We start from the raw sequence: 15735 nt of genomic DNA on the forward strand, positions 1-15735 counted from the left end.
GCCGATGCATGAAGGCTAGCTAAGAAGATTTAAATAAGCCTAAATGCAGTGCAGCGAGCGATGGAAAGAGAAAGCATGTGTAACACTTAGCGACAGAAAGAGATACATATATGGATTCTATTGTAGAAGAAACGGTAGTTGGCTGCAATCAAGTTGAAATTCCTACTAGGAAATGACACAGGCTCGGCACGTCATGCGTAGAACAGGTAGCAAACAGGTGTTCCATTAGAGTGACAGAGTCCACACCAAAGGCGGAGAAACATTACTGAAGTCCGCAAAGAGCCGAGGCGAAGGATCATGGAGATAGACTTCCTGCCGTGTGGGGCAAGGCAGCGGTAATCTGATCACTGATAGGGGCCTTGCCGTGGGTTCCACTCTGCAGATGACGATAATAATGATGCATGTGGAGAGTTCAGCTCGCGTATAAGATATGCAGCCAGCAGAAATTCATGGACAAGTAAGACGACTCACCGTCGGCGTCCACGCAATGAGGGTGCTGCTTGTCCCACCTTCCGCTTCCGCACTGCATTGTGGCGTGTTTGGAGGAGCCCCGGCCATACTCGCACGCGTAAGAAAGGAAGTCCGGTCGTTGCCTCCATACGACCATGACACCTTCGCCTGTCAACGGTGGAAGTCGACAGCTTCGGTCGGGGTGGAGTCCTCGAGCCTGGTCCTGTGGCAGTGATCTCCTTTTGACTTCGACGCTGCCACTGGCTTTGTTGCGGAAGGGACAAGGTGTCGTAGCCACCAGGTCAGGTAGTTCGGTTGGAGGCGGCGCAAGCTGGGTGGACACTTCGAGCTCGTTGGCTTCAGGAAACCGAAGGAGAGACGGAAAGAGAACAACGTGAGGTTGGTTGTATCTCGAGAACAAAGTAAGGAAGGTTCCCATTACAACTTTGCACATACTGAATTTGGAGTATTACTTAAAATCATTTTGACGCACGTGAAAGTGTATTCTGTTTGGATTGAACAGAAAATTGAAGGCGCATTCGTGCCCTAATATCGGATAAGAAAACAGAATCCACTGGAAACTTGTTACAGGTAAAACTACATAACAGGTCGTCCCAGCAATAACTAAAGAAAGGAAACGCTAATGTGTTAACATTTCTGTTGGTACGATAATTCCTCTTAAGGTACAGGCGTGATAAGATAATCCGACGATATATTGTCTGCTACCGCCGGCCAGTCTTTCCGAGCGTCAGCTGTGAAAACCGGTAGCACTTGACTGTGAGCATACAATCAGAAAAATATCGTGCATTCTGTAATTTGAAAGTAGGGCCCTTAATTCATTTTTTGACAACCACCGGTTTTACCCTATTCTTGTACCCGGGAAGATATTTTAAAAATACAGTTAGACGCCCTTTCTGCACGAAAATACTCCTTGAAGAAAATGCAGCCTGCCTGTGAACAAAGCCGAAAGAACCGCCATCGCAGACAGGTCTAGCACAGACACCGGAGTGCTCAGCGTGGGGAGGCTAATGTACGCGATAAAATAATTGTAACAAATAAAGAAAAGAAATACTCCATGGGCAGAAAAGCGTTTGCTGCAACCAACCACCTTTAGCATGCTTAATAAAATCAGGAGCAAAACAAAAGGGCAGCACTTTCGTTTGCAACCAAAAACGAGTGCTAGTATTTTAGGTGGACGCGATTTATGAAACTTGTTGCTAAATAACCTGATTTTTAACCGAATTTCACGTCAGAAATTACGTCTGATTTTTACTCCCTTCGATTTCTTGAAAAAGAAACTGAAACGAAGGCTCTTATTCACACGTATGCAATTTTTAACTTAATTTTTTAATCATTCTTTTCCGGAAACTATAGAAGACTAGGCATATGTTAGCGCCGCCGACAAGCTGAGCACTTAGCTATAGATGACTCGCTGAAAGTTTTCTTTTCCGTTTTTTAAGCTATCCTGAGTAGTTAATCACACGGGCGAATTCAGAGGCTACTGTGGAAGGGGGTGGCTGGCGGTGCCGGTTCTATTTGAACCAAATATTTCTCGGACTTTTTCCAGTGAAAAAAAAAATGCGGCTCAGCATGGTTTTCTTGCGTAAAATCTATCACCCCCACGCCTTTTCTTCCATACGGCGCGAGTGGTCTGACGGCCAACAGACTTCTGAATTTCGGACCGATCAGAGTGCCATATTTCATTGCAAGGATCCTCTAAGAGCCTTTCCACTGATGTCGTCAACAGACTCAGCACCTGGCATCGTACGCCACAGCTGCTATACAATCGCTGCTGGAGAGCCACGTGTTCGCGTGTTGTCGCACTTTCAAACAAACCTCTGACGTCATTGTCGTCGTACGACTTGACGGGAACACACTCGGGGGGCTCGGGGTCCCACCGGCCCAGCATGCAAAGCGAGGAGCGGTAGCCCCGCATCTTGTACCCCGGAGCGCACTTGTACATCACGTAGCTGGACTCGCTGTTGTGGTACACCACGTGGCCATTCTTGGGTGGCCTCGGTGGAGGGCACTTGCTCATCCGGCATCGGCAGCCTGCGAATAACATATGGCGCCTCATGTGCGATAATACATCTCTCAATTAAATGGGCTTCTTAATTGACCTGCACGCACCTTTTTGTACTGAGTGGTGGAGCTGTCTCTACCAGACGTCTTAAATCGGTGGTTATGCGAGAGAGGCATCACCAGAAAATTTTTACCTAATTTCTTTCAATCTAACTTTAACCCTTTGTGGGAGCATGATTTTAGCAATATTGATGAAAAAATGTCCATTCCACGAGCAGATGACGCCCACAGAAACGCTTCTCAACAAATCTGGGAATTTTAGTGCAAATAGTTAAGCGGAAAAAAATGGAACGTATTTGTCCCGTTGGCCCTAAACGAGCATAAAGAAAATGGGATGTATTTGTCTGATTGACCTAACATCACTCGAGACGCCAACTATTTTTGGCCATTCTTTTACCTTCCATGTTAATTCGAAAGGGCTCCTTGCTGCTGGCAGTTCTGAATGTTTGTTTGGCCATTGATGATTTGACGCCCAAGAACAAGCTCAGCCTATGATGCTCCCTAACTTTGCAGTTTTGCCATGTTTGGGCGAAGAATTATCACAAAGAATTATCAAGAAAATTGCCACTGAATTTTCAGCCGTTAAATGTTCAACTATTTTCAGCATGTTAAGAAAGAAGTGCTTTCCACTTAACACTTGTCATCTCAAATCTTCGCAACAAAGGCCTACGCCTACGCCTACGAAGCCTACGAAGGCTACGCCTACAGGCGCAGGCGTAGCCTTCGGCGCTCATTAGTGGGGCGAAGTCAGGAGCCTGATACGAGAGCCCTTTAAAGTGCGACACGGGCGAGTAGCAGGCATCTGCTATATTTGTTAGCCATGCCTCGCCTTGTCACCATAAAGTGAAGTGTCCACATTATGCAACATAAACCCCTCAGCACAAACTAACATCACTTCGACTGTGCAGTTGAACACCGATATATCGAAATTGAAGTATATGTATATATATATGAAGGGAGCGAACATTCACCGAAACCAAGGTGCATAGGGGAATGTTTTTAATTTTTTTTAATGTCTAGTGCTGATCAGTGGGATAATAATACTTAGATTAAGCTATTGCTTAAAGAAAATTACTTTATTACTTATAAAGCAGCAGAATAAACAACCATGCCGCCGGTGGGAACCGAACCCACGACCTCCGAATATCGCGTCCGGTGCTCTACCAACTGAGCTACGGCGACGGCTGTCCAATCTGTTGCTCTCGTGGGTATTTATGTTTATTGGGTGCAAGCGAACCTTGAGAGTGTTCACCAGATATACCCCTTCAATTAGTCATCCAGCTTACTACTTAAATCTATTGTCCAGTTTTCTGGCGTCCGCCAACACTGGTAATACTATGTGGCAAAAGCCAATTTTTATGCCTGTTTTTTAAAGCCTGTTTTTGAAAATTTGTGAGTGTTTGCTGAAACACCCCGTAAATATATATATATATATATATATATATATATATATATATATATATATATATATATATATATATATATATATATATATATATATATATATATATATATATATATATATATATATATATATATATACACTAGAGAGAGAGAAAGTTACAAAAGTAGAAGTAAGTTCCTTGGTCTTCCGCAGGGGGAAGGTTTTAATAAAGTAGGCACTTCTCAAAGACACATTTATGGCCCAGGTTTCGACCCGGGTCTGGTCTTCAAGACATGAAGTGGGTTGAAGACCGGACCCCGGTCGAAACGTCGACGATAAATGAGTCGCAGCGGAAGTTGCCTTGGAACGTGCGATTATCTATCATAAGGTGTCTAATTCTGTTACTAATACAGTATAAACAGAATAACCACTCCTTCAAATCAGGATATAGTAGTTAGTTTTCACAACGCCTTCGGCAGAGAAGCACTAGACGCAAGGGCAGCCGCTAGGCTTTCGTTATGCTTGCCTTCACCGAATGAGAGTGATATGGCGCGGAAAATGAGGACAAGGAACCAAACTCCATCCGCAAGAACACTTTCCATTCACCTCATAAGGTGACTGGCTGCACGGCGCTGGCGCTGTCAGCAGATGCCCAAACCTGCGCAGTCGGCTTGTCTCCTCCCGCAAAACATTCTCGAATAACGCTTTTAGGAGAAGCGCCACTTGCAGGGGAGTGTTGCGCAGTTTGATATATCGAATGACTGGCGAAATTAGAGTTCGATACACAGCACGGCTTTTCTGTACTTTTAAGCAGGATTTTCCCAGGGGATAATCTGAGTTTTCTATATACATCCAATGATTCGATATGTCTTAGTTCGATATGCCCGGGTTTAATTGCATTGCTCATCGATGTCGCTCACTAATCGCCTGTACTGTACATTTTAAAGAAAATAATCGTGTGACTATTGTCACGTCCACTTTCTTTGCTATTCAAACATGGCGCATTCTTTACCGAAGCTCGCACAAATGGCCCCTGTGGCGCCACCTGTCATCGGCTTGTGAACTCGCGCAATGAGCTTTGGCCGCACCGGCGCGAAAAATTCAAAATCGTGTCATCACGGCAAAGATTCAGTGCCATAGGAGCAGAAGAACATAACAAATAAGCGAGCTTCTGGCACACATTTATGCTGCTAAATGTAGGTGTAGCGGACCAGTAAAAAGAATAAGAAAATTGACAGGGGGAGAGGGGGTGGGGGAGGGAACGGTTTCTTGTCCACGCCGACACAGTCGCTGTTCCCTCTTTCACAACCACAATCATTTGTGAAAGACTACACGACATCTTTAATCAACCCCTACGAACGTGCTTGCATGACCTAGCGGTAGCGTGTCTTACTGGCAGCCCAACGGTCAGGGGAGAGAGTGATGGGTCTGCCGCGTAGCAGCTTGAGAAGACGTGAGCTGCTGCTGCGTGCTCGTCTGCTGCATGTTTATTAGAGGGTGAGGACGAATACGGCTCGTGCGCTTTGCGTGTGGCTCGCGGTTGCTCACATCGCTCAAGATCCGATGCATCGCTTGTGCGGCGGGCGCCATCTATGGGAGCCTATTGTAACAGCCATGTTTTCAACCAATAAGGGTTCTTCGGCAACGTGGACGTCAACGCCAACGATGGCTTTTCTGCATAATTGCACCTTCCGCGCAGACTGGCACTACGGCGGCACGCGTTCGTTTTCGTGTGCTTTATGGGTGTAGCATAAAACCGAGAATTAAGTTACGAATATGTCCCAGCCCCATTGTATCCTGTCCGTCTGCCCAAATGCTTCATCAACCATAAAGAGTAAGTAGGGTGTATTTGCGGAGAAACAGCTCGGCAGGCGGATTACAATCATTGCTTAGTTATTACTCGCTTCGTACAGATCACATGATTCCACGAATGTTGGATTGAGGTTGGCGTAGTGAGCACAGGTGCGATTTTTTTTTCGGTCATTCAATGGCGACCTAATAGCTGTGATCCCCTTAAATTTTTTTTCTAAGGCATACGTACCTCACGAGAAACCTGGACATGATATTATAACAAGTTTAGCATTCATGGATTAGGGCACCTTCTCCCAGTTCCCTCGTGCTGAAGTTGCCGACGTTTGTTCGATTTTTATAATAATATATTTTGCCTTTCTATGCAACGAAGGGTGTGTAATTATAGGGAAGAGCTGGCTAGAAATCGAGGGACAAATGTGCATGGCGTTACTTTCAAAGTCCAATGCTTACAAATTTATTTTCAAGCTCACGGGTCATTACGTTATAAATCACGTCAAAAGCAGACGATACACTTAGTGGGAGAAAAGTGCAAGATGCTAACGGCAGAAAATCCCGCTTCAGGAGCTATCTAGAAATCAGACTCGAGCAGACACTACTCAAGCCATCACTTTTTTTTTCACGCTGACTAATTGCTTGTAGTCGATCAGGAATCACTTTTCAGCTTCAGATGGAAACAGTAGGTTTGTACCGGCCGGAATTATCACATTTTCCCCTGCCCAGTGCGAAACTGATATGAGTCGAGCTTTTCCTGAACCTCATGCCTAGATAGTAGAAATGATTAGGAAACCCACCAACGAAGCGACTGCACGACAGATGGATAACCTAACTGTTTAAATGCATGTGGAAAGGTTGCAGCGATCGATGTAAAGTGTGAATGCAGCAGTCATGAACTATTTGCTTGCTGGCATTTGAATTAATGCTGACAGTAAATATTTACTAACATATCTATAGATGAACATGATGCAGAATAAATCAACGGAACTAGAACTGAAAAAGCTAGCCCAGCTTTCCAGGTTCGCTGGCAACAGGCTGACTTCCCTTAGCATGCACGTTCATTCGCCTACCTTACTACCGCCCCCGTGCAAACGTTCTGAGCAAATTGAGCCACATGATTTCTTTTGCTAATCAAGAAATCGCGGTCTCGGCCTAGTCATATAAGACTGATTTATTTTAGCCTGCGATTTCGCTACGAAAATGTAAAATGCGCATATCTGCGACCAGCTTCGCGGCATTCTAGAGTGTGCGAGGAATTATGCGGAATGCGATATGACTGGTTTAACGTCCCGGATGAGGGACACCGTAGGGGAGGCCTCTGGATTAATTTCAAACACCGGGAGATGTTTAAAGGGTTCTGACATTGCGCAGCACGCAGGCAGTTTTTTTGCATTTCGCCTCTGAGACCTAAATACCTAAATTATACGCCGCCGCCGTCGTGAAGGTTCGGTGCAGAGACTAAAGGCTCAACAGTCGAACCCTATAGCCACTTCAGCTTTCCCATCAGAGAGAACATCCACGAAGAGAGGCCGTTGGGAAGGAAGTGAGCTATGCGCAAGCCTGCTCAAAAATTTGCGAAAACGTTGCCGCGCCCTTTGCGAAAGCGCCACAGCACAAGTCCCTGCACACCTCTCTCCACCAGCCCTCTCGTGATATGCTTCGATTACCATCGTCTACTCCGAAAGGCGAGCATATTTTTTTTTCTGGTCAGCTCCTGGACCTACTTTGAACATATAAATGCGGCAAGAAGTAAAAAAAATGCAGTGCGCACCTTGTACGAAGTCAGCGGCACAGTCTGAGTTTTAATTAAGTTTGACACTCCGGTAATGCGGGGCATAGCACGTGCCGCTTAACTCCTCTGGCCGGTAAATGCGCAGAATGAAGCAGTGAGTAAAGCATTTTATGAAGAGCCTTTACTACAGATCATCCTGTGAACAGCAAGATTCGCAGAATCAAGCTCCATAGCGTGACGACATCACGAGTGCCTTGCAAATTGTTTCGGATCGTAAACAACCGTACCCACGCAACGAGCTTTATGATAAGGTCAAAGATAGGCTAAAAGCACTAACCTTGGAGCAGCAAAACCAGCATCAATGCTGATCTTGTGAAGAGAGTTGCAAACGCCGTGGCCTGCATCACTTGGCTGTCGTTTCTTCTGTGCTACTGCAGCGATCTAGTCTCGGTTACTAGAGTTCCCTTCGTTAAGCGCACTATAAAGAAAAATCAATTCGCTGTCTACAAATTAGTTCTGGTGCACCACAAGTGCGTTGCTCAGTGCGACCGTTTTTTATCTGGCTGCTTGCGGCGCGGGCCGCGCCTCGGGTGGAGTCGGCGAAGCAAGTGGACGCGGGCAACGGCTCTGCGCGTGGGGAAACTAAACCGCATCTGAAACTCATTATCAGGCCTGCTGAAGGCTGCAATCTCGGCGCCTGCTGCTCTTTACTTGCTTCAAGTTCCGCCTTGCGGACTCGGGAATTTCGCGCCCAACTCGAGGCGTCAGGGGCTGCTTGCTGTGCGCCAATTATAGGACTGTTCCAAAACTGCCCTGCTTTAACGTTTCGTTCGCAAAGGCAACACTGGTCGGCGGGGCACATGGCGTAAAAGGTCTATTGTGGGAGTTGAATTTGGTCACGTAAAGCGGCGTCTTGCACTCATATATGCTTAGCGCGATGCGATGCTATTCAGGTCGAAACTAGCAATGAAACTGCAACAAGCGGACGCTTAAAACCACGAATACAAACGCGGCCGATGTTTAAGATTTAATTTTTCATAATAGGCTCCTTGCCACGAACTTCGTTGGTCAAATGTTTCATAGAAAGATGTGAACGCCTGCGTAGTTTAAAACGTTATTCCCAATTTTCTCGTGCCAGCATATGATGCCGAATAAAGTGTTCTGATCTCCGCAATCTGGAAGACCAGCGCGTGTTGAGGAGCTGTGTACTGTACCATTTCTGTTTTTCCAAAGCTGTTCCTTCTTCGCCCCGCCAGCTCATACCCTTATCTTTTCGTTGCTCAGACGAGGTTATTTGTCTGATGTGCGCTAGACCGACGTTAGGGGTTTTTTTTTTGCCAAGGATCGCGGTTGGAGATGCCTGGATCTTTAGTGGCCAGGATTTTCTAAGAATGCACACACGGATCATCCGGAAAGTTCTTCGTAACATTCGAACAGAAAGCGGCGCAGAACCGCCTGCATCCTTCTTCCGACGACTGTCAAGCGCCAATGTCGGCGACACTGCCAGCCGAGTTGCCTTCTTTTTATGGGTACCCCCCCCCCCCCCCCCCCCCATCAAAAATAAATAAATTTTCTTCGTATAGTCTGCAAGAGTGGACGAAGGTGGGAGCAACTGTGCGGTAGCCTCGCACAGGGGTTGTGGGCGCTTGCTTGCTGCCACTTTCAGCCCCCTTCAGCACTACAGCTTCGGTCTGAGGGGATCACTACTTCCGCCGCTATGGTGGGAAACAGCGCTGCCGCCGTTTCTAACCATAGCGGCGCTAGCCAGTGTTGCACTTGCATGCGAATTAAGGCACGTGCAGCACAGTAGAATGTAGAGCGTACGCAACCACTGTAGCAGAGGGCGCATCACGCGCGACATGAATAGGCTCTGCGATCGGTATTCGCTCGTTACAAACTTATGGAGCGAAATTCAAAAGTGTCCTTGTGCTGAGCGATGTTAGCGCGCGTGAAAAGACCCCAGGATTGTTGAAATGACACGGCAGCCCTCCACTACAGCGTGTCTCATAGCCACTGACGTGGAGCTTGTGGACGTTAAGCCTCCAACGTGCTACTCCCCGCAAAGCATTAATAAAAATAAATTCACTGCAAATTAAAACAGAGCCGCCGCGGTGGCTCAGTGGTTATGGTGCTCAGCAGCTGACCCGAAACACGCGGGTTCGATCCCAGCCACGGCGCCGCATTTCGATGGAGGTGAAATGATAGAGGTCTGTGTACTGTGCGATGTCAATGCACGTTAAAGAACCCCAGGTGGTCGAAATTATCCGGAACTCTCCACTTATAGCTTATAAAATACGGCCCCAGAGGGCGGCTGCAGCAGTAACCGTCCGAAAGGCGGTTACCGTAGAGGGAGGAGGGTATGACGAGAGCGTGAGAAGGTGCACCTAATACGTGGTTACCATGGGAAGCAACCGCAGGGTAGTTACCCTAGGAGGACAGCGAGGGTTGCAGTGGACGGGACGAGAGGGGGAGGCTACAGTGAGATCGCCGGAAGGCGTACTATTCCCGGTAACCATCTGGAACGTGGTTACCGTGGAAGGAGGGGTATGATGAGAGCGGATGGGCGTAGCCCGGTATATCTGCGACAGCTGCTGCGAAAACGTGCCTCTCGAGCAGAGGATCATCGGCGACGCTACGCTTCTAGAGCGGCGGACTGGAGAGCCGGCCTGGAGGAAAAACGACAATGAGTGGAAAACTAAAAATAGCGCCGTAGGACTACACAGATGTGAGGTCGCTCTCTTAATCTCTACCACAACATACCATAAACCAAAATACCTCAGCAGCTGTTGCTGCATCTCTCGTTAACCAGGGGTAGCCGGCTTGTAAACTTTTCTTCAGCGTTTCAAGTAAAATTTTATTGTCCTGCTAATTTTCCATCGATAAACGAAAGAAAATAAAAAAACATTCCCTGTGCTTTCCTTGGCTTCGCTGAGTTCTGGCTTCGTTCCTGTCTGTCGTAATGAGCCTCACATTTCTCTGCCCTTACCAGCTGAATAGCTTAAGAAGAGCCTCGGTTCTGGCAGTCTTGATGCCATACGTAGCATAAGGACTTCTCGCACAGCTTCAATCACGAAGATTAATTGCCCTAATCTGCTTATTTCACAAGATAGTCTATAGCACTAATCTTTCGACTCTCCCTCTTGCCCAACCTCACCGCACCTCGCGCCGTTTAAACAACCATCTCAGCTTCAAACGCCTTTCAGGTAAAACCGTTGCATTCAATTCATCCGCTTTGCCGCAGGCTATTGTTCACTGGAATGGTCTTCCGGAACACATCGTCAATATTCGTGATCCAGCTTCTTTTAGGACCGAAATAACAGCCATTTTTTCTAATTACTGACGCGTCAATAACTATTGTATAATGATGTTCTTACTGTTTCATGAGTACTAACAGTCAATCAGCATTATATAATCGTGTCATTCATGCTCCTGTTATTACCCCTATTTATGTAATCCCCCCCTCACACAATACTCCATGCTTGGAGCCTGTGAGGCAACGTGAATAAATAAATAAAATAAATAAATAATCTGACCTGTTGGCGCCGCAGATGGAAGTTCAAGAAGACGACGATGTGCAATGCAAAGCGCGAGTGTATGTTGCAGTTTAAAACCAGGCGTGATCGGCTGAGGTGATAGTACAGTGCTCTTGTGCAGTGGACAGCGAATCTGATCTGTTCACAGCTCTCCGGGTCATGAACCCAGTCGCGGCAATATTTATTTAATTTCTGCACGGGCTGTTGCTATGCTAGGTTTAAAAGACAGGGCCACCCTCGAGGCTACAGCTGGCGCGACACTCCTCCGGACTTACCCGAGCTTCCTCCCGTTGGCTGCAGCTTGCATGACGCTCCTCCGATAGCCCGAGCTTACCCGAGTTACTCCGAGGCTTCGCAGAAGATTCTTGGTTGTGTTTGACCCCGTCGAGCAGTGCTTTCGCGCTAAAAACAAGAGCATGTTTTTGGCAGGCAAACTGCAAATCCAAGTGATTTTCCTGGCCCCATAGACAGCTTCCTTTTGTGGTCGGATCACTGCATGCGGTTCCATACTGCGTACTGCTCATTGTCACAAGGCAGGTTGTCACAAGGTACAAGTGACCTAGGTGGCCCACCTGCCACCCAGTTCATCAAGGCCAGACCGGGGACCAAAAATAGGGTGGGGCAGCCAAAAAAGAATACAAGCCAATAAGCTCCTGCCTGTGCCACTAAGTATAACAGGCTTAACCCAATCGTAATATAGATTAAAAGGCCCGAAGGCAATGTTGTGCTTTTGCCACCCGTAGGTGGGAAAATAAGAAAAATGAGGGGGGGGGGGGGGAATGCTACTTAGCGACCCACAGCCGGGGGAGCGGGCCCGGGGAGACTCCTCTGATCTCCCCTGGGACGTAGCGGAGGGGGTGGGAAATAGGTTGTGGGAATGGGAATGAGGGAAGGGTTGTGGGTAATGGGATGGGAACTGGGGACAGCGAGACATTGACCCTCATTTTATCATTGCTCGACTCCTGTCTGGCCAGGACAGGGAGGGCGTCGATGTAGACCCGGAACCGCAGAAACTGACTGACAACGGCTTTTCGGCTGAGTGGATGCTTCAGTGCTAGCGCGCTAAAAAATGCCGGCCTCCGCTGGTCTGCAGGATTGGGGTGTCGCTTACCGGCTGAAATCGAGCACGGCTTTACCGACTGCTCTTCCATGCCTCACGAGGTTACCTGCCAGCCCAGCTGCGAGGATGGTTACGCGCTACCGAGTAACGTGCCTGACATTTACGTTTGCGACCGAACCGGCGTCTGGGACGCAAGGCCCTGGCTGCCGCACTGTCGAGGTAATAATAATAATAATTGGTTTTTAGGGAAAGGAAATGGCGCAGTATCTGTCTCATATATCGTTGGACACCTCAACCGCGCTGTAAGGTAAGGGATAGAGGGAGTGAAAGAAGAAAGGAAGAATGAGGTGCCGTAGTGGAGGGCTACGGAATAATTTCGACCACCTGGGGATCTTTAACGTGCACTGACATCGCACAGCACACGGGCGCCTTAGCGTTTTTCCTCCATAAAAACGCAGCCGCCGCGGTCGGGTTCGAACCCGGGAACTCCGGATCAGTAGTCGAGCGCCCTAACCACTGAGCCACCGCGGCGGGTGCACTGTCGAGGTAAGAATGTGCATTCCGGATGCTTGCAACGGGTCGCTATACGAACGACCAGTGGTTGGATTCAGAAGGTCGGCGAGAGTTAATTTGCAGAAGACATTTTTAACCTGTTTTCTGATGTTGGTCAATGCAGATACTATTGTGCAGCAGAAGAATTCGTACCTAACAAATCCTATTTTTAAAATTTTCCCGCAAATGCACACACACACACACACACACACACACACACACACACACACACACACACACACACACACACACACACACACACACACACACACACACACACACACATATATATATATATATATATATATATATATATATATATATATATATATATATATATATATATCAGGAAAAATAACCATGCCTTTGGTGGCATGGTTGTTTTTTCTACTGCTTTATAAGTAATTTTCTTTAAACCAATTGATTGGCACTACAAATTAAAAACAAAGAATTAGAAGCATTCCCCTATGCACCTTGGTTTCGGCGGTGACTGTTGGCTTCCTTAATATGTTTGTCAAACGAGCGCCTCACTTCATTTGGCTTGTCTTATATATATATATATATATATATATATATATATATATATATATATATATATATATTGATTGGCACTGCAAATTAAAAAAAATAAAAACATTCCCCTATGCACCTTGGTTTCGGTTAGTGTTGGCTTCCTTAATATATATATATAATTAAAAAAATTTTTTTTTAATTTGCAGTGCCAATCAATCGGTTTAAAGAAAATTACTTATAAAGCAGCAGAAAAAACAACCATGCCACCGGTGGGATCCGAACCCACGACCTCCGAATATCGCATCCGGTGCTCTTACCAACTGAGCTATATATATATATATATATATATATACACGCACACACACACCTGGCTGGTTGTGATCATGTCACATGGTCGTGACTTAGGTGGCAGGTCGACGATAAGCAATGTAAAACGTTGGCGCACCTAATTCTTATTCAGATTCGGTATAACTGCGCAAACCAAACGTCATTTTTTTTCCTCCGGGCTTACTTTTGCTTTCGTCTTTCTTCCTTACAGCACGCATTCTTTCCACGGCGACAGTTTGCCCACGGGGACACGACCGCGTCCGGGACGACGGTGAAGAGAACAAAGACTGCGGTGAGCAAGGCATCTGGCTATCCTGGACGTTCCTGTTTCCTATGTGCCGTGGCTTCTGCCACCAGCGGAATCTAAAATCGTCTTTCTTTATCGCGGCACACTTAAGGCATGAAGATAAGGCTTTTCTAACTTGTTTCTATTTTTTACTTTCTCTTTTTTTTTGCATGGAGCAGTGGAATGCCCTCCTGGTATGTTCTGGTCTCAGGACACGAACGAGTGCCTCTTCTGCAAGCCAGGCTTCTACCAGGACCAACCTGGCCAGTCCTCTTGCAAGCCATGTCCCGCGAACTCATCGGAGCCACCAGTCCTGTCTCCGCATATTGAGCAGCAGTGCCAACCGTGAGAGCTGCACCCGAGGCAACGGAGCAACATCATTGTTCCTACAAAGGGGACACTTCCTCTTGCTTATTGGCTAGCTCTCGCGCTTTGGCAAGCCATCCGCCTCAAATCGCAGGTGCTCGAGTTGGGATCTTCTGAGAGAGAGAAATCAATTTAATGAAAGGAGAGGTTGCGAGGTCGGCCGGCGGTAAAGTGACCCTGGCCTGTTCGGAATACCATGAAGAGACAACGAACATTACGCGAATCACAAAGAAAGCTATACTATATTCTTTGGCTTGCCAGTTCTGCACTGTGCTTTTTCAAAGTCGCTGTTTATCGATCTATTCGTAGCTACGTGATCGACTCACCTGTAAAAGAATTTGATCTGCTACTGTTGCTATTGTGCACTTTAACTCCATCATGTGGTTCGTGTGTCTCGTCTCTTTCTTCGTCTGTGTGTGTTTGCGCTGTTGAACCACCACTATCAAGTCGCCTGAGGGTTGCAATCTCGGCGCCTGCTGCTCTTTACTTGCTTCGAGTTCCGCCTCTCGGACTGGCGAATCTCACGCGCTACTCGAGTTGTCCGGGGTTGCGTGATCTGCGTCGACTGATGCGAATTTCCTCGTGTTATCAGTTTTTTCTTTCATTACGTACACAATAGTAAAGTTTCAGGACGCAATCTCATATTCACAGCAAAGAATATAGATTGACGCTGCCTATAAGCATTTGTTTTCCCCAGAACAATGAAATGCATTGGTAGACAATTTATATATATATATATATATATATATATATATATATATATATATATATATATATATATATATATATATATATATATATATATATATATATATATATATATATATATATATCGCCAAAAGTGATTTCTGGCAGCTGATTTGGTCAATATAATATAAAATCACCAAAAATTGAAGAAACATAACAAGATTTAATTCACGACGTTTCGGCTGGAGGACCAGCCGAAACGTCGTGAATTAAATCCTGTTATGTTTCTTGAATTTTTGGTGATTTTATATATATATATATATATATATAAATATAATATGTGTGTGTGTGTGTGTGTGTGTGTGCTTTTTACTTCAATTCTTTGGTCATATACTTCGTCACTGACGTCCTGAACGGTTCTCTAGGCGTATTCGTACCTCCCTCGTTCACAACTGCGTATTTGTGTGAGCTGAAAAGGACGAATTCGACAGCTTAATCTTGGCTGCATGCAGAAGGAGGAGGAGGAGGAAAACCTAGTATGCTATCGCTAGAGTGAACTAGAAGGTCTTCTAGTTCACTCTACTATCGTTCTGTTGAGGCCTTCTAGAGCATAAATGCAATGTGGAGACACAATTCAAGCAAGATTTCAAGAAAAAATGAAAAATCGAGTATGATTACCTTGTATTGCGTAAGTCGCGAATCTTAGCGTGAGCAAACGCAAACGTCATCTGTCGTTTTGGTATCTCTATCCCTTTCATTCCTCCTTCAATCGCTTCCTTCAAGGGTACCGTGCTGGGGACCACCCATTATAAGAAGTATATTGACATCGCGCGCGGCACAGCCAAAATTTGACCTTGGCCGATTTGAACCAAAATCAATATGCATCCTTAACTGACCCTGCCGGACAGGATGGCGAGCTCCTAAATTTGGCCCGGGCCATTGCCAAAATGCTATATC

The 15735-nt window shown here is 46.3% G+C and overlaps 2 protein-coding genes across 9 annotated transcripts in view; one reads left to right on the forward strand and one right to left on the reverse strand.

Annotated features, from left to right (window-relative positions):
- LOC144129129 (uncharacterized) overlaps nucleotides 1-8103 on the reverse strand; it is a 69116-nt gene extending 61013 nt beyond the window's left edge. For 5 of the 7 annotated variants that reach the window (XM_077663056.1, XM_077663055.1, XM_077663053.1 and 2 more), the window contains exons 1-3: nucleotides 7792-8082; nucleotides 2287-2502; nucleotides 472-807 (exon numbers count right to left, since the gene is read on the reverse strand). In XM_077663056.1, coding sequence (XP_077519182.1) covers nucleotides 472-807; nucleotides 2287-2502; nucleotides 7792-7858 — 619 coding nt within the window. In that variant the 5' untranslated portion in view covers nucleotides 7859-8082. Of the gene's footprint in view, nucleotides 1-471; nucleotides 808-2286; nucleotides 2503-7791 lie in introns of those variants that run through there. The other 2 variants (XM_077663052.1, XM_077663057.1) reach the window with 2 other exon arrangements.
- Nucleotides 1-14220, forward strand: part of LOC144129139 (uncharacterized) — a 51031-nt gene extending 36811 nt beyond the window's left edge. Inside the window, exons 2-4 of one of the 2 annotated variants that reach the window (XM_077663072.1) lie at nucleotides 12081-12266; nucleotides 13651-13731; nucleotides 13905-14220. In XM_077663072.1, the coding sequence (XP_077519198.1) occupies nucleotides 12137-12266; nucleotides 13651-13731; nucleotides 13905-14074 (381 nt within the window). In that variant the 5' untranslated portion in view covers nucleotides 12081-12136 and the 3' untranslated portion in view covers nucleotides 14075-14220. The remainder of the gene's footprint in view (nucleotides 1-12080; nucleotides 12267-13650; nucleotides 13732-13904) is intronic. The other variant, XM_077663073.1, reaches the window with a different exon arrangement.
- Nucleotides 14221-15735: the final 1515 nt, after the last annotated feature.

The sequence above is a fragment of the Amblyomma americanum genome, chromosome 4 (assembly GCF_052857255.1).
Source record: "Amblyomma americanum isolate KBUSLIRL-KWMA chromosome 4, ASM5285725v1, whole genome shotgun sequence".
In the NCBI taxonomy this organism is placed as follows: domain Eukaryota; kingdom Metazoa; phylum Arthropoda; class Arachnida; order Ixodida; family Ixodidae; genus Amblyomma; species Amblyomma americanum.